At 38.8% G+C, this 18,319-nt stretch overlaps 1 protein-coding gene across 1 annotated transcript in view; it reads right to left on the bottom strand.

Annotated features, from left to right (window-relative positions):
* Positions 1-1,141: 1,141 nt before the first annotated feature.
* Positions 1,142-18,319, bottom strand: part of man1a1 (mannosidase, alpha, class 1A, member 1) — a 166,179-nt gene continuing 149,001 nt past the window's right edge. The window contains exons 8-12 of the mRNA XM_042503009.1: positions 14,318-14,433; positions 10,750-10,969; positions 9,842-10,014; positions 9,349-9,464; positions 1,142-3,907 (exon numbers count right to left, since the gene is read on the bottom strand). Coding sequence (XP_042358943.1) covers positions 3,781-3,907; positions 9,349-9,464; positions 9,842-10,014; positions 10,750-10,969; positions 14,318-14,433 — 752 coding nt within the window. The 3' untranslated portion in view covers positions 1,142-3,780. The remainder of the gene's footprint in view (positions 3,908-9,348; positions 9,465-9,841; positions 10,015-10,749; positions 10,970-14,317; positions 14,434-18,319) is intronic.

Here is an 18,319-nt window from a genome sequence, read left to right as displayed (position 1 = left end):
TCTCCTTCTGCAAACCTGTTCTAGACTTTTGAAATGTTATCAGACCGAACGGATGAAATCCTTGTAGTTAAACGAGTCATTTCTTGTGGATTTTGGTGCTAAAGAAAAAAGAAAGAAAGAAATGTATCTACTGATTTACAGACGTCTCTTTCACAATGCGAGTCATTGGGAAAAAGTCTCTCTTGGTATCAAGTGGTGAATGCTGACGGTATCAGCATCGTCTCCTGGTCCTCCTGATGAGAAACGCAGCTCATATATGTGTAATCTAAACTACATCATATGTATGAAACACACAAATGTAACATTTCCGTGGTTTGCAGAGCAGTAAAATGCCAAGATTTAAGACTAAGAGCCACGACAATGTCAAGCATACCTCCAAAAAATGGTAGACTTTTCCTTTACAGACTGCTCTGTGATACCTGGGCCAAATGTCTTTAAAACTGCAGAGAAAAACCGTCAGTCAGTGTCTGTCAAAGGCTTCGACTAATGAATAACTGACTAAGGTCCGAAGGTAAAATAAACTGTTTTAGGATTCGGTGATTTTTCATGTCTGCTGCTAAATGAAGGAATTTTTTACATTCTGTCTTTAGCCAAGAATAGTCTGATCTTTAGTAATGATGGGGCCATCTAATAACATTTGAGATTAATCACTGGATGTTTCTTCCCTTTGGTCCAAACAAGCCCACTTTAGAGTCAGAAATTTTGGTGAGAATCACGTGTAGATAAGTGACTCAATCATATTAAGGTCTTTGCTCTACACTGCAAAATCTGACCAGTGAATTTCATCATTAAATCAATTTACTTACAACTTAATTATACTCACTGTATTTTGTAAACTTGTTAAAACTTAAAAATGACAGCTTTGATAGATTAACCTTTCTATGTTTTAGCAACTTCAGTAAACCGTGAATATAGTGATGCCATCTGTATTCTGCTGGTTGCAAACTAATCAGTCATTTGATCAAACATGTTAAGAAAACTGAACCATCTCTGGCAAAATCCTCTTTGACATGATCAAGTTAAGTCAGAGTGACTTGGTTTACTGAAGTTGTTAACAGAACAAGGTCATTTCGCTTGTCATTTTTAAGCTGCAACAGCTTCACAAAGTTAAGAAAATACAGCTAAATATAAAGTAAACTTAAGATGTAGATATAAAGTAAACATAAATTAGGATTAATAGCTATGTTTGATTTCCTTTTTCAAGACAGTCCATTTCCAAGATTATTTGAAGTAAGATCACATTTTTCAGACTCCAGCCCTGGTGGACTGTAAGAGGATGATCTCACCACTAGATGTCAGTGTTGTCGAGGAAATGACTGCCGACTGGACCCTCTACTGATCTAAAAGCAGATATCGATGGTTCCTGCGGACGTTGGCCCCAAAAGAAAGTTAATTTAATCTTCTAATAATTTTTTTTGGATCCTCAAGTGGACCTTTGCTAGTTTGATCTCCCACTTATCACTAAAAAGCCAAGTTTCCACAAACTCTTGGGCAACTTTTAAAGCCAAAATTTTACTGAATATCAAATTAAAAAGCAGGAATAATCCTTCAATCAGTGTGGAGTTTTGGTTTAATCCTCATCAGCGGCATGGGGACCTTCCTTAAAGCTCTATGAATATTTCAGCCTCTACTCTCTTGTGTTTGTGAGCTGCTTTTCCCTCCCACTCCTCATTTTTAACAGTGAAGGCACTAGATTGAAAGACTAAACTGGATTTTATCTGGCTACAGTTCTTTGTGGCATCAGGAGAAATCTTTACCGTAAAATCCAACTAAACAAGCGGCTCTGATGAGTGCGTACTCTGATGGAAATGTACAATAACAATAACACAGTTTGTATCAATACAGTCACATACACCCCCCGATGTGTGTGGAGGATGAAGGAAAAAAAACAACACCAAAAAAAGCTTAACGACAGGATGATAAAGCTGTTTTGAATCAGTATGGCTTCTTCTGTGTGGGTGTTTTTGTGAAGGTGAAATATTACAGCAAAGTCGAGAGTCTGCGTCTCCTCATAGAGGAGAGAAGATCCTACAGGCTGCTCTACGCTGGAGCTGGAGGACGGAGACGAGAAGAAGCGATACAACAGAAAAAGAGGGTTTGATCGATGCCTGGTTTTTCTGATGAATCAGTATCCTCTTTAGGAGAGACGTTTAGGGTCTAAGGATTTAGTTTTTTTCTCAAAAAAAGTTCAAGTTTAAAGACCTTAACATTTGTGGAAGGTGTTTGTGGAATATTACACCTCTATGTGGTGGAAAAAAGATTCAATTTCTTTCACTTTAATGGCCATAATCTAACATTATTATTGCGCCTGAATGTTTATTCATGATTTACAAAATGGTAGTGTGCCAAAAATAAGAATGAAAATAAAAAACTTCGCTCACAGTCCATTTACAAGCTTTTTTTCCAGAGCCTTCACCAGCATCACACAGCTGTTGCTCATCTCCATGCTCCATTACAGCCAAGAGAACCATGACATGTGGTTTAGCTTCGCAAAGTGGACCTTAAGATAAGATTTAGTTTGGTCAGACAAAGGCATCAATTACTTTCAACCCTTGTAATTTTATTCCCCACTTAGCAACAAATAAACATCCAGAGGGTAAATCTGCAAATATAATTTTTGTGAGGAAAAATGAAAAACAAATATTGAAATTTGGTGAAAAAAAAAGTTAGTCATCAGCTTTGAAAAACCTGCATCGGTCAAACCCCAGAAATCAATGAGAAAGAGAAATAAATCCAGGATCCAAACAGTCAGATAAACTGAAGATGAGATATGTGGAAGAAGAGGAACAGATCTGTGTAAACGTCGTGGGGAGAAAGTGAGATTACTGGCAGGTAGAGAGCTGGTGTGGCTGGTCGTCCTGTGTCACACCCAACACTCAGAGGAAAGAAGAAGCAGTCAGGTGTTCAGATAACGGCGAGGAAGCAGAGAGTCCTGTGGGTTTATAAAAAGAGGCTGGGGTTGTGCTGCGTCTTTCCTTTACTCCCACAGAGACAACTGCACATATTTAAAAAAGCAAGTATTCCTCTTAAGACGATATAGAAGGTGAGTGGTGGTGTTGCACCAGCGTTGGCGCAGGGAAACCGGTTCCTATTGGGATACTGAAGCGGTACAGCAGAAGGAAAAGAGGACGCGTGTGAAGTGAACGGAGCGTCCTTTAGCTCACTAAGTCAGCCTTGTAATCCTCAGACCAGAGCTGCAGTTTTTCTCCCAAAGCTCAGGTCCCCAAATATCCACATTTAGGGAGACGACTGGTTCAGGTCTGTCAGTGTTCTCCTTCACAATAACAAAAAACAGCTGCTAACAACAAAAATCACTGACGAATAAGGTGATAACTGCTCAGACTGTCCCTCTGAAGGAGTTAAAATAACCGATAGTGAAATAAACTGCCACACGATGTAACGACATCTTCAGAGAGAATGATAAAGCAAGAATATTCAAAATCACGATACCTGTCTGATGATATTATTCTTGCAGTCTTATGATGAGTTATTACGTTATCCGGCAGTAAATGTGTTGGTTCAGGTCGGCGTCTGGACTCGACCAAAGCTGAACGGGAAAAAAAAAGAAACAAAAAAAGATTCTACAGCAAGAATTCAGCGCCAGCAGGCCTGAATTCTGTTTTGATCCCATTCGAAATGAAATCATCCCAATCGAGAGGCAACTGTAACCATTGGGGGCTCCAAATGGCTAAACTGTTTTCAGACAGACAGCTGGAGGCTCAGGTATACAGGATCAGAGGTTCTTGCACTTGTTTTGGGAGTCAGCGTATGAGGAGTCCACTACTCCACTTCGTTGGGTATGTCCGTTTTGTCTTTCTTGATGACGGGCAGGGGGTGAGCCTCGGTGTTGAAGACCCAGTGGTCGAACGGTAGGTGGTCGTCGTCAGAGAAAAGCAGGTAGAGATACCTGAGGGAGACAAAGACGGAAAGACGTTATTCAACATTTGACACTCTCTACAGTAGTGGTGCATCAGCAGCAACACAGCTATATAAAAACAAACTTTTAAAAGATAGAAAAATAAACTTTCAAAACTTTTTCAATATGATTTCTTGGAGTAGTTTCCATTTGTTGACTCATTGTTGCTGTGCTCCACTGTCTCGCAGTTGTGAGACCTTTGGTGTGTCTGGCCCTGGAGTGTATTTATTTATCATAACACCCTCTGCACGCATCTTTCCATCTAACACAGCCCCAAGGCACATAGTGACGCTGCAACTACATAAGAACCAAAATAGCAGGTGCAGTTGGAGAGGCCCATATTCCACTTATTTTCAAAAAAAAACCTCCCAGAAAGTAAATAAACATTGATAAAATGGGGAAGATTTGAGGAAAAGATGGGAAAAAAAACTGTAAAAACCAAACAAACATGTAAGCAGAATTCTAAAGTCTCTCAGCAGTGAATGTTTGTAACCCTATCCAATAATCCACCAAACAGGGTTCCCACCAAATAGAATTTTAAATAAATACTTCACTCCTCAAATGACCATTTGTATATTAATAACTCATCCTGTGTTACACTGAATTTCTGAGGCAAACTTTGTTTTTCATGCCTGCTTCCAACATGAGCGAAGAATCCAAAAATCAGTTTTCAAACTTTCACACAACTCGTGCAGCATAATCCCAGTTTCATGATTCAGTCGCATGTTCAAACAGCCCGTTCTGACGGGGAGCTGAAAAGAATTTTATTTTTGTTCTCCTCAAAGCCAGACTCCACTGACAAAAAGTAATTTTACCTCACAGGAGCTGCTGGTCTACTGCTGCTTTTGTCTGTAGTTTGGGTGTGTTATTGTGTAAGTTTGGTGAATAAAAAACTAACACAATTTACAGACAGAAGCAGTGGTAGACCAGCAGCTCTTGTGTTCAGCGAGGTAAAATGACTGTTTTTGTCAATGGAGCTCTGAGGAGACTTGGATAAGTTCACTCATGTATTAAGATTTTGCAAAAATATACATGTTTGGGAAGTACTGAGCATAGGACTGGAGAGAGACTTGGATTATACTGCTCAAATTGAGTGCTAGTTTGTAAATGGATGGTTTGATATAGTTTTGCTGGTGTTAAAAGCAGATCCCTTTTACTCAGTTTTATCAAGACATTTCTACATTTTTGGACTCATCGCTCACCGTGGAGTCATGCAAGAAAATGCTTAACAAGGTGTAAGTAACTGAAACACAAAAGGGCGACATGTTCCTCTAACTAAAGGTTTAATGTTACTCCATACCACTGAGAAAACTGCACCCACCAATGAAAACGTGATGAAGTTGAGAGCTAAGGAAAAAGCTTGTAAGTCATCATTGAGGTAATTGATATATTTGCTATAAATGATCCAAAATTAAGCCACAATTGTTGCAGATCTGCTGCAGGCTCCACCTGATGATCTGTTTTCAGGCAGCTCAGGCAGTTTATCAGTACATGGATAAAAACTCTTTCAATGAAATCTTGAGGGGAAAGAATGTTTTGATTATATAAACATGCAAAAGATGACTCGTTTTGGGATCTAAACTGTTTACTTGTTCAGTGTTTTAGATAGTTCGAGATATTATGTTGTGCTCAGCTGTTGCAATATTTATCCTGCCAAAAAAAAAATTATGAAACAGATGTGGAACTGAGAAGGAAGGATGGGTGCGGTTTGGGCTCGGGATCAGACCAGTTTATGAAACTTGGAGTGATGAAATTCTGCAGGCCAATGTCATCAGATCTTATGAAACAACTCCAAAAATCACATTATCCATCAAAGGAGTGGGGGTAGGTAAACAAGTAAATAAAGTGAGTTTTTAGATGGTCCAGTGATCTCTTCAAATTTCATCATGAAGAGTGAGAAAAACAGAGATCAATACAAGGAGGGAAAATTAGTTTTTGTGGAGAAAATTTTAAAAAATGCGACTGAAAACAAGCGACAATCTGTGTGTCAGCCGACTTAAAGTAATGATTCAGCAGAGGAGCTGCATGTCCACGAAGCCCTCAACCTCCACAACAAGTCCCTGTCCTCCTCCGCCTGCCAACAAACCACAAGAAAGCAGTGAGTGATTGAAGGCAGACAGCAGTGTGAAGTACGGCCGTGTCCTTGGCAGCAGCGCAAAGATGGATACTGGAAGTGGCTCCGCACGATGCCAAGATCCCCGAGTAACATTAGGAGGATTAGACTTATGGGCTTGCTGCTAAATGGGATTGATATTTTCAGGTCCGTCTCTGATGCAGCGGATGTGATGTGACTGATGAGGCAATCATTGTGTTGCTGTCCAGGCTGGTGGTCAATTACACTCATATTTTTTCCTCTGCTTGTCTGTGGGAGGCTAATGAGACGTTTTCTCTTTGTACCGCTTCTCCTGGAAAACATCTTATCATGCCTATAAAGATATTCATATCTCAGTCTGACTTACACATGTTCAGTTTGATTTTGTTTGATTGACAGAAAAAAAATACTTTTATCTGTGTGTCACAATGTGGTGGACCTGCAGAAAGAGTCCAGACATCTCACTTTGTGTGTGTGTTTGTGTGTGTGTGTGGTGTAATCAGGAGTAGAGGTGATGCTTGTTAAAATTTACTGCCTATAAAAAAAGCTGGATTGGATGGCACCTCGGCCCCATCAGGCTCTGTTAGGCTAACCTTGACTTCCTGTCAACAGCTGTCTGCTGTGGGGGGGATAAAAAAATATGATAAGAAAAAACGGAGGAGAGGTGGAGGTGAACGGGGGGAGAGAGAGATGGAGGATGCAGGAGAGGCTGTAAAAAATTTCGATGGAGGTAAGAGAAACTGAGAGGACGATAAATTTGGAGGAAGAGTGCAAGAAAAGTTCAGAGGCTTTGCTGCTGCATCACAAATGAATTATTTACCATTGTGATTGTATAAAAACAGGCTTTTAAACAGGAACTTAATTTATTTAATGTGCTTTAAAAACTGCATCTGACACAAAGGCTAGCTTGCAAAGCATCGACCAATCATATGTTTTTGTTTCCAGCTGTGATTTTGTTTTATTAAGCTTGGTCAGCTGTTTTATGTACATTGCGTACACAAGTCCATAACCACTTCACTACATTAACTAGTGTTTGTGCAACACTTCAATGGTGACAATGTAACCGGTCATGCGGTTGCTGTGTCCCCGTAGTGTGCACACAGTGTCAGTCTCCTACATTAATAAACTGAAGATTTTTAGACTTTGAGTTGACAGAACAAGATGTTTGAAGACATCACTTTGTTCTCCCGGTAAACTGCAAAGGACATATTTCACTATTTTCTGACACTTTTTTGACCAAAAGACTAAACAATTGGGTACAGAAAACAACTGGCAGCTAAATTAAATAAAAAAAATCATCAAATGCAGCCTTAATCAAAAATAAAATGAATGCTGAGAAATAATACTGCAAATGTGTACAAGTTATTTAATGTGGCTAAAAAAAAAAAAAAAAAAAAAAAAAAAACACCTTTTGGGGGTTTAAAAGAAAAATTTTCTGTCTCCCCCACAAACACAAAAACACAAACACACACACACACATACAGAACGTCTACACACACATTCACACTTGTTAAACTGTAGTTGTGATTCCTCTTCATGGTTTTAAACAGACTGTCTTCCTGAACACAGTTGGAGTGCCATCTGAGAGGGAAAGCTCTATTAGCCACCAGACGTCACACTGTGTGGCTGACAGCACATTTAAAGAGCCATTTGTAGCCTCACACACACGCGCGCACACACATTAACACATATAAACTCCAATGCACAAAACGGCAGTTAAGTAGGAATGTCAGGCGCCCATTAAGAGGTAGTGAGAAGTAGAAGCAGTCTGTGGTGTGCTGGGACATGTGGTGTTTTTCACAGTTTCTGTCTTTCTCTACTATTTATTCAGGATCCATCCAGGCATGAGGTCTGAGTTCAGTATGGAGGATATTCTGTAGATAGACTGATACAGGGGTTTGCTGAAACATGGACGCTAACTGATCTCTTATTGTATTGTGTCCTGCATTCAGAGCGGTTTACTTGTGTGACATTTGTGTCTAATTATTTTCATATAATAATAGGTCTCTATCAGTCCAGTTTGGAGTGGGCGGATTTTACTCACAGCTACAATAAAATCTCTTCAAGCTGTCTGAAAGCAGGTTGTTGTACTAGATTTTATTGTACCGAAATATTATTCCAAAAGTCATTGCTGTTTTCCACTGTAGCTGAACCTGAATCTGCTGTTAATGCCTCTTCTCTCTGTACATCTCAAATTTATATATTTTTTAGTTTAACTTATAGAACTGTATACTGAAGTACAGTGTACATTTTTCCTTTCTTTTTTTAAAATCTTAAATAATTTATTTTTAAATAAATCATTTTTATAAGGTCCTATATCAAGAAATGTTCTCTATTTTGAAAAACCCAATTAAATACTAAATAAACAGTTTTTAAAAAAGCTTTAAAAGCTAAAATGTATAGTCTGGCGTATTCAGATAGCATTTTAACAACAGTCCCTCCAAGCATGCACTCTGAAGCAGAGGTCAAAGGCTGGCAGCAACTCTGCCTGTTCCTGCGGCAATAGCATAATACTGAAAAGACTGCATTGAGGTGGCTTTTTCACTAATCATTGAATGTTTTTTTTTTTAAAAACACAAATTCAGTGAGCGTCCTCAAGGACTAAGAGAATGTTTTGACCCCTGCGTCCTTAACATCAGCCTACAGCCTCCATTTACCTTTTTACTGACGTGTTTCATGTCACACAGACACAAAATACTTTTCCCAGAGCTGGCTTGTCACTCCGGTGCTTGTCGTGTGCAAACCTCATGCATTTAGTGTGACATGTTGCAATATTAAAATATTGCCCTGTGACAGCTAGCTGGCTAACCATAGCTTGCTTGCTCGCTAACATTATCACTATTTTAATGGGCCAGCTTGTCAAATTACTTCACCAGCTAATGTAAATCTAACTTATGTAGCCAATTATAACATTTGTTATTCATCAAGTCACTAATGACAGCTTATTATCCAAGAGCAATGCAAGATAGGGGTTTCCAACTTGCTAACTATAAGCTAAGCTAATAATGTGATATGATAACAAATTGATCTCTCAATATACAGATTTTAATCTGAAAGATTAAACAGATTTTATCCAAAGATGACAGTTGCAAATGTCTCTTAGATTCACTCAATGTGGAGTGTGTTTGTGTTAGAAACTGACCTTGCCAGTAACCTTAGCATCTCTCTGGAGCTTTGTCTGAATGAATGATACTTCATGTTTGTGTTTGTGTGTGTTTGACACCTCTGTCAGTTCAGGGATGCAGGGGCCCCGTCCTTCCATAAAGTACAATGACAGCACAATCATAAGAGCAAAGCAGTGAACGCTGTGCGTGCTGTGAAAAGAGCTTGTGCAACTTACTTGAGTGTCTCGGCTAAGTAGAAGCTCTGCTGCACATCATCGTGGTTGGGAGTTGAAGCGTAGACGTCTCTGACGCCGCTGTAGCCTCCTTCTACTTTACAGTGCTGCTCCAAGGCCTGAATGAGGGATGGTGATAAAGACGCACACAACAGGAAGAGAGTAAGACAGGAAGATTAGTGACTGGCAACATCAATCAAGCTCTTTATGTTCTTAAAGTATCACTAAACCTCATGGCAGATATTCACTAAATATAAAAATATATTAAATAGATTGACCTCCTGTAACCTTCCTTCCTGATTCCTGTTGTTTTTTTGGGAGCATTTGAAAAACTGCCCAATAATTCAGTGTGAGCTGAAGTGCCTTACATCACAGAAATAAAATCTGACTAAATTCTACTTGCAGTATGAGGACATTTTTTGTCCAATCTGCCAAGATCTTGCTGAACACAATATGGCAAAAAGCAATTTTCCACTTCAATTTACAAATGTTTTACCTGAACAGCCTCCCAGCCCCACTCCCTGTATTTGGGGTCATGGGTGAACCTCCACATGTACATGTAGGTTTCTATGACCTCAGGACGGAGGATGAAGTATTTCTCGTTCTGGCGGGTGGCGATGGCCTCAACCCCGCCATCAAAACGAAATGCTTCTGGGCCCAGCTTCAAGGCTAGAGAGGAGAAAATATTGTAGATATAAAGAAGCATACAGACTCATTTTATCTTAATAACTTTCACATAACTGTATGAAAAGAAACATCAGGTAAGGGCAAGAATATTTAATTGTGACTTAATTAATTTCTTTCGACTTTATTCTTGAAATTACCTTAAATTATCGATATGTTTACCTAAGCCACATTTCAAAATAACGTTATTATGTCAATAATTTGATAGAAGATAAAAAAAACCTTACATCCCCATAAAATTGGACATATGAATGAATAAAATAAAGACTCTTTTTAAAAATGAAATCACTTTTATTTAAATGTATGCTAATTTGATGACAAGTACATGGACAGCATTCAGCCTGACATCCCTACGTTAAGAAGAAGATGCCTCCTCTATAAGAAATATAACTGATGATGAGTAATAACCACCTGAAATGAGTAATATGGCATACTGAAAAATATAATTGGTTCCCACTACTTTTCAGTACAACAACTGTGGATCTAGACAGTTTTCAATAAGACCATAACAACAATTTCTGATTTATTTTGATAGAAATTATTTGAAAAAAAAGATATTTCCCTGACTAAAAGTATAAGGAATTGACAACTATGAACAAAAAAAATGTGACCAAATTTGCATCTGATGCTCTGAATCAAAACTGGCTGTCAGACTTAAAACCAGTGTTCGATTAAATGGAAAACACAAATCATTTTAACGTCCTCTGTGTGCATATTTACCTGTTCTGGCATAAGACTCGTGACAGGTCCGGGCGATCTCGGCGGCCTGCTCCATCTGGTGGCCCGTCTTTTCGCTGGGCGCCCCATCAGCACCCAGAGCGATCATGCCACCTGCGAAACAGGTCAGGTGACCCATCTTGTGCTCCAGCAGCCCCCCCTTCCACTCCGCTATGTAGGTCAGCCCGCCACTCGACTTCCTCATCAGGTTGGTTTCTATGGCCTGAAAAAGAAAGAGTGATAAAAGGGTTTATAAGTTGTGAGTTAGATTTGGTCCTCAATCCTCAATTCTATAAGTGGTAATGCAGACATGAGTCGAACGTTGACCCTATAACTTATCATCCTCTTCTCATCACCAGGCAAATCTGAAAGTGTAGCTGTAAAGATGAGCATATTTTTCATTTTATTGCAACTGAACCTGCTAAGCATACGCTATATAGACAGTCCTTTCCGATGGGAAAGTCTTTAACATCTATACTCACATCTATAATCTTATCAAAGCCACCAGACTAAATTGACAAAATTTTACCTCACTGACCCGGGAGCTGCTGCTCTAAAGCTGCTTCGATATATAAAGCTTGTCTGTGTAATTGTGCGACTTTGGTGAATCTGAACTAATCCTGTTAAATGCAAAAGTCACAACATAACACAAACTAACTAACCGATCGAGGCAGTGGTCCAGGAGCAGCTCCTGTGTTCAGCAATGCTAAATTACTGTTTTTTTTTTGTGGGGTCTTGTTTTGCAGAAAGCAATATAACAGTTACAGTTATCTACCAGAAAAAAGCTGTCTGTGGGGGAACACAGACCAACATCTAGTGTAGTTAATACAGAGACTATGGATAAGAACCCCACACGCCTTCATTTAAAAAAAATCTGAACTATCCCTTTAACCAGACTACTATTTTCACCTATTTTCACGAAATATGTATTGTTATTGTTATTAAAATGTAGCTTTTCAAATGGGAACAGCAACAGTTCTTTCCAGAAACAATGACAAGCTACACATTTCTTGTTGTTAGCAGTTAAGCAGCAATTACACTTTTCTGCTATTTAAACAATTAAAATGTTTATTTGTGTGCTTGTGACTGAGTAAAATATGAGTTGTTTTATCTGCATATATTTATTCTTATACACAATAGGTGCACAACCTTCAGTGGAAAACAGATCTGAGTGACACCTGAGTGAAATGATTAATCTGGATGTATTTTGGGTGCACTGACCCTTTAAAACACCCAGCCTTTACAGAACTGGAGCAGGATATCATATCGTTTTCCTGCTGTGACTCAGATATTCATCCTGTTGCTTTTCTCTCTCTTCCCAGGCGTGTTCTTGGCAAATAAATCAAGGAGGCCTATAATCCTTAGAGATCGGAAGGGATTATGGGTAAAGTATCCCTGCATGGTTAATTCTCCTCTTATTTTAGTTGCCACATAATATATTTGCTCCCCAGCATGTTACAGAAAAACAATTGAAGAGTCAGCTCTCTCCAGCTGAGACCCATCGCTTGTCACCACAACTTAAGTTGACAATTTGTTTAAACAGAGAAAAGCTTTCTGCGTGTGTGTGCGTGTGTGTGTGTAATATCTGTCTGTTCACTTTAGGAGGCTGTAAATTCATCTGCTCCCTGTCTTTGTCTTCTTATATGAAACTGCATTTATTTCTGTCTGTGCCATCATCTCACTATCTCCAAAAGATTAAAAAAGAAACACAAAATATTTGAAATTTTAGGCACTGCAGTGGTCCAAGTGAAAGATAGTGAACACTTTATCTTAAAAATGCCACTTTCAGCAAAATAAAAATAAAAATAAGTCAAACAAATTTAATCTAGTCAAACACCAGAAATGATCTTGGTCCGCCGCAGAAAGTATTTATGGTGATAATCATTTAAATGATTCCTTTCATTATCTCACGTGAAACCGCTTCAAGGTTATTTGGGCGAATAAAATCTTGTCATACCCCCCCCCCTGCAAGGAAAATAAATATCACAGCAAGACCACTCTTCAGTCTCCAAAGCTGACCTCTTGTTTTTTGTCCACTATAATCAAGCAGCCACTTATTATAACTGAGAGGGTGCATGAGGGATGCAAAATCCTGTGGAGAAAATCTATGCAGCCCCCCGTCTGTAAACAGCATGTTCAAACCCTGATTTTAGCCATTCAATAACAACAACTTCCAGTTCGAGGTCACCAGCTATAAATTTTACATTCATAGTTCCTCGTGGTTACCAATGTAGTGTTTCACACATTTATACGCTGATGTTGAAAAATACAGCGCAGTGTCACATTGCTTTCAGCCATGCAACAAACCAGTTCTCAGTGGTAGAAGAGGTGCGACAGACTGGAAATTACAGCCCATAGAGATCAGTGCCATAACCTGATGTGATGGTTGGGACACATAAGGCGTTTTAAAACCATTCACAGATGGTACATTTAGGGACCTGCAGACAGGTGACATATGATTTCTCTTTCAGTAATACGATTAAAGCTGTTACAGGAAAAAACCCTGCAAACAGAAAAAAAAAAATCTATAATTCACAGTCAATAGACACTGAACGAAAAATTATTAAACATTTAAATATTCTATATTACTATATCAATAGTTATTCTTTCATTTGATTTATTTGTTTAGTAAACAATACTGTTTACTGTGTCTGAAAGTGTTTGTCAGACACGGTGAGGAAGCTCAACCTCTGTGAGAGAACCGTAAATGTGGCAGCTGACTTTCTGTAGCTGGAGGATTAGGCTGAAGAAGAAGAGGAAGAAGAAGATGAAGAAGAAGCTGAGGAAGAAGAAGAAGAAGAAGAAACTGTAGAAGAAGAGGTTAAAGAAGAAGCTGAAGCTGAAAATGAAAAGAAGCTGAAGAAGAAGAGGCTTAAGAAACTGAGGAGCAAGAAGGGGCTGAAAAAGAAACTGAATAAATTGAAGAAGATGAGGCGTAAGAATAAGCAGGGGAAAAAATGTTAAGACTACAGCTGTAACTACACGTAATTTATCACTTGGGACGATACAATGTCCAAGACAATTTTTTACCAGTGTACAATCACCCGAAACTGAGAATTGTGTTTTTGTTAGCCAAGACTGAGTCCTTCATATCTACATAAGAAACAGGTCCTCTTCCAATGAGTCCGCCATGTTGCATCGCCATGTTTTTATAGTAGTCCAAAAGGGACAAACCAAATATGGGCCTATTTTGTTTTTAGGTACATAAAGGCCACTGTACATTTGCTACAAACGTGATCCACAACCTCATCTCTCGATGCCACTAAATCGAACAGACTGCACCTCTGACGACAGTTTGCCATCACATAAAACAGAGAAATCTTCACAAAATTGAGGCTGGAACCAGAAAATATTTGGCATCTGCGTGGAAAATGACTCATATGACTAATTATCAAAATAGTTGCAGATTGACTAATTGTTGCAGCTCTACTGAAGTCTGTGAGTTAAACTAACAATAAATCCGCCTCCTGCTTCGTACTTCATGAGTCAAAGTCACCTTAAGACTTATTGTAGAGATTGTGTGTGTGTGTGTGTGTGTGCGTGCGTGTGTGTGTGTGTATGTGTTTATTACCTGCAGGGCATCATAATACATCTTCTTGCCCTCCTCGTCAGTCTTGTCAGACATCAGCCAGGCCTTGAGCAGGTACTCATAGAAACTGTCACCTAGGCCACCCACGGACACGTGATCTGCAACATAGATGAAAGATTGTAACACACGCACAGGCCACCTACATGTATGCTGGTTTAGATTGTTGGACCATCCGTAGATCACCCACACATGACACAGGGAGAGATATATGTGTGTAATAATGAAGAGGACATTCCTACAGTCTGTGATATACCACGGTATTATATGTGTGTTTGTGTGTAAAGGGGTTGTTATTTGCGGTGAGCCTCCAGCCAGCTGAGCTGTACTTTTATGTTCGCCTCGCTGATTGTCAGTGAAGGCTCATCCATATGCATGTGTCATTAACAGAGTCCAGCCCTGTTTGTGGTGCACAGAGATTAAATGTCAGCTGTGATCATCCTAAAGAGAAAAAAAGGGAGGCAAGTGGTGAAGATGGGTTGGTTTTGAGCCAATAAGAGTACCCAGTTTGATTTTAAAACCAGGAACAAAAGCACAACATGAAGAGAAATGGCACACTAATAAAAATACAGCATCTGGAAAAAAAAAACCTTTAACTGTCTGATCATAGAAGCCATGAAAAGCAATTACAAAATTATATAGGCCTACAAAGTAGAGATGTCAGTTCTGGTTACAATGCTTTTGATAGGCCGACATCCAACTAACCCGTTCATTTTTAAGAAAAAACACATAATGACATGAATACAAGAGCTCTTTTCATCTTGTGCTCTGCTGCCTCGGTGAGCTTTGGTGCCGTATTTCAAAACGACATCTTTTAAGAATTGGTGATATTTTAATGTTTTTTTATTTGTCTTATGTCATCTTTGCTGACAGACAGCCAGCTGGTATCGTTACCATTCAAAAACATACAGCAGTGCCCACTGCCTACCGCCCAACTGGTTAGCTAACACTAACCTTGGCTACTCTGCGCTTCACAACACCTGGGTCAAGTGGGAGCCGGCTACTTGCAACACTTTGTGGCTTAAATTTGAGCCACTTAAGGGTGGGTGCATTGTTTTCACAGCAGCGCTGTGGGGTTAAAATGGCAGTAATTGCCAAATGAATGGCGCCACTAGCTTGCTTCCACCAGACCCTGTTGAGGGGAGCAGTGCAGTAAACTAACTAAGGACAGCCTAAACTAATCTATACACTAACATGCATAGCCAGTCAAAAATACCCTTGTTGGTTAACCACTCAATGTTTAACTGCTGACATCCCTAATACAAACATATTTCTGACACATATTTTGAAGCAGAGAGATGGTGGAAACTGCGTCTTATCCACATGTGTAAACATGAGGCTGTTTGGATTAAACATAAAAAACTTAAATATAACTGCGTCGTCTACATATGCTGAGTATGTGAAAAAGACGGGGTAAGCATTTCTGTGAGGCTGTGCTAGAGAAATATTTTTCAGACAACATTAGGCTGCAAACATCCCTAGGTCATAATTTATTTAACAAATGCATTCCCATCACTATTGCATAATGTCTTTCTAGATGAAAAACCCTCTTTGACTAAGACAAGCATGAAAGCTTTTTTTTCTTTTTTGGTGTGTGTGAAGTTTTTTTTTTCTGTTGAAACTTGCTGTTTCTATTCAGCATTCCTAATTGAATATGTCATAATTTGCATAAAATACTTGGATGAAAACACAGTTACTGGCTCTGGTTAAGAGTGTCAGCTAAATGCCAACAATTATAACTGCAGATGTGCTTTCAGTAGCTTTATTCAATGTTGTATGCATCAGATAATAAGAAAGTAAGTAGACCAGAGGTGCAGGTTCATTTTTAACCATCACAGATACTAACAGCCCTCCAATCAAGGGCTGGGTATCAAAAACAGCACCAGACAGGGCTCTAATAAACTTTGAAGCACATAAAAAGCTAAGTAATAAAACTTGATTAAAGGATTTCTAATTTAATGCCACGTCTTTCTTCTGAAAAACAGGAGAAATATGCCCTAAATTAATGTAGAACAGTGACTAGTCTGAACCAACATTATACCTTTAAAGTTGACATGTTAAAGCATATCAAGCATGAAAGTTATTAATTTCCTCTCTTTTCTAAACTTAAATGCTCACAAGATGGAAAAACTCTCAGCAGATCCTGAAAACTTTAGAGACACTACTTCCTTTTCATCCTCTTCATGTGTCCTTTACAACTGATTCAAAAAGCTTCCACACATATCTTAACAATTAATTACAAAGAAAATAATGTGTACTATTTTGTATGCAAAATACAGTTTCAAACAAAGTCAGTTTTTAATCCATTATTGGTCTAATTTGCCTAATGTCTGCAGTTCTTGGTAGGTGGCAGAAATGAAAACACAGCAGGCCAAATTATCATTTTTCTGATGTTTCTCATGTTGTGTTCAGGTCCTGGAGCTCCACTGGTCTTGGCACCATTTGGAAAAAATTGCCCACTAAAGACCCGGAAATTGGTTTGAGGAAAATTGGACTTTTATTTGACAGGGAATGAGAAATATAGCTCATATGTTACTCTTTTAACACTGGGTTGCTGTGTGGAACGTGCGAGTGGCTGTTAGCGTCTCAAAAGATTTAACGACTGGTTTGACATTTTGGGAAATATGCTCATTCACTTTCCTGCTGAGTTAGATAAAGATTGACGACACGCTCAGCTGCTTAGGATATTGATACCACTCTAATATCTGGTTTTCTCTGTTGGCCTAATGTCATAAAATTGTTAGCATAGTTTAGCATAAAGACAGGAAACAGGGAATCAGCACCTTTAAAGATGGTGAATTAACACTTTAGATCTTGTATGTTTAAAGGTACTCTTAAAACACTGATTAAAACCATAGACCGTAAAAATAATGGACGTAGGCACCGTGACCTCGTTCATTGGTTTGTGGACTCCCGTTCTGAAGCCTCGAGTCTGGCATTTGGGCCGTCCCCACCTGTTTTTTTTTTTTCAGTCAGATGTGCGAGAGTTTGGCACTGTGGCAAAGTGAGGAGTGGATCTGACAGCCTGTCATTAAAAGCAGTCCGCTCCTAATTAAGTCTTACTTTAAGCCTAAATGAAGTGTAAACAGGTATGTTATATAAAACTGTACCCCCTGTACAGCAGTTATTAATGGGTAAATTAGTTGCAGAGATGAAAAGGTTTTTTTGCACAGGCTGTAGACATGTTTATTTCTGATGTAAATTTGGGCATTTTATCATTTAGTTACGGATTTACTCTGTTCTGGAGCCAGCCTCAAGTGGCCATTCAAAGAACTGGCTTCATTTGTTAGCCTCTGGGGTAGCCACTTGATTCACCTCCTAAAAATGAGGGCTGTCAAACGATTAATTTTTAAAATCACGATTAATCACAGAATTTCAATAGTTAATCACGATTAATTGCATGTTTTTGAAATCATGTTTTTGATTCTGTTATTTTGCATTTCAAAACAGTTTTGAAGTCCATATTGACAAGGTTAAGAAAATCTTACCAGACTGTCTTAATTAGGAATCAAATGATGGCAAAAAAAAAAAGAAAATGCATGAGAGGAGCATACAATGGGCATGTCAGTAAAGGGGAGACTCACTGGTACTCACAGAACCTCTTTTCAATTACATATGTTTAGGTCAGAGGTCAAAGGAGCCCTGTGAAATGGCCATACTGTTTTTACATTTCCAAAATTTAGCCTATTTAGCCTATATTCAGCCCCCTTACTGAGAAGCTAGAATTTCTTAGGTTGTCTTGTTTCAGATGATATCAGTATCATCACTCTAGCTTTACAACTCAGCCTGTTACAGCCTGTTAAAGACAGGAATGTTGGCCAATGAATAATGCCATAAAAAAACTGGTTATACAGGACCTTATTCACTTCACGATTAATGTGTTAAAGCTCACGGCCCTACTTAAAATCCATCTCTGTTCATAAAACTACATACTTGGTAGGGTTGTTTTTTCAATGAAAATTTTCCTTTCATACCTTAAAATGGATA

This window comes from Plectropomus leopardus, chromosome 16, assembly GCF_008729295.1.
Source record: "Plectropomus leopardus isolate mb chromosome 16, YSFRI_Pleo_2.0, whole genome shotgun sequence".
In the NCBI taxonomy this organism is placed as follows: domain Eukaryota; kingdom Metazoa; phylum Chordata; class Actinopteri; order Perciformes; family Serranidae; genus Plectropomus; species Plectropomus leopardus.
This window is presented reverse-complemented; position numbering and strand designations above follow the sequence as displayed.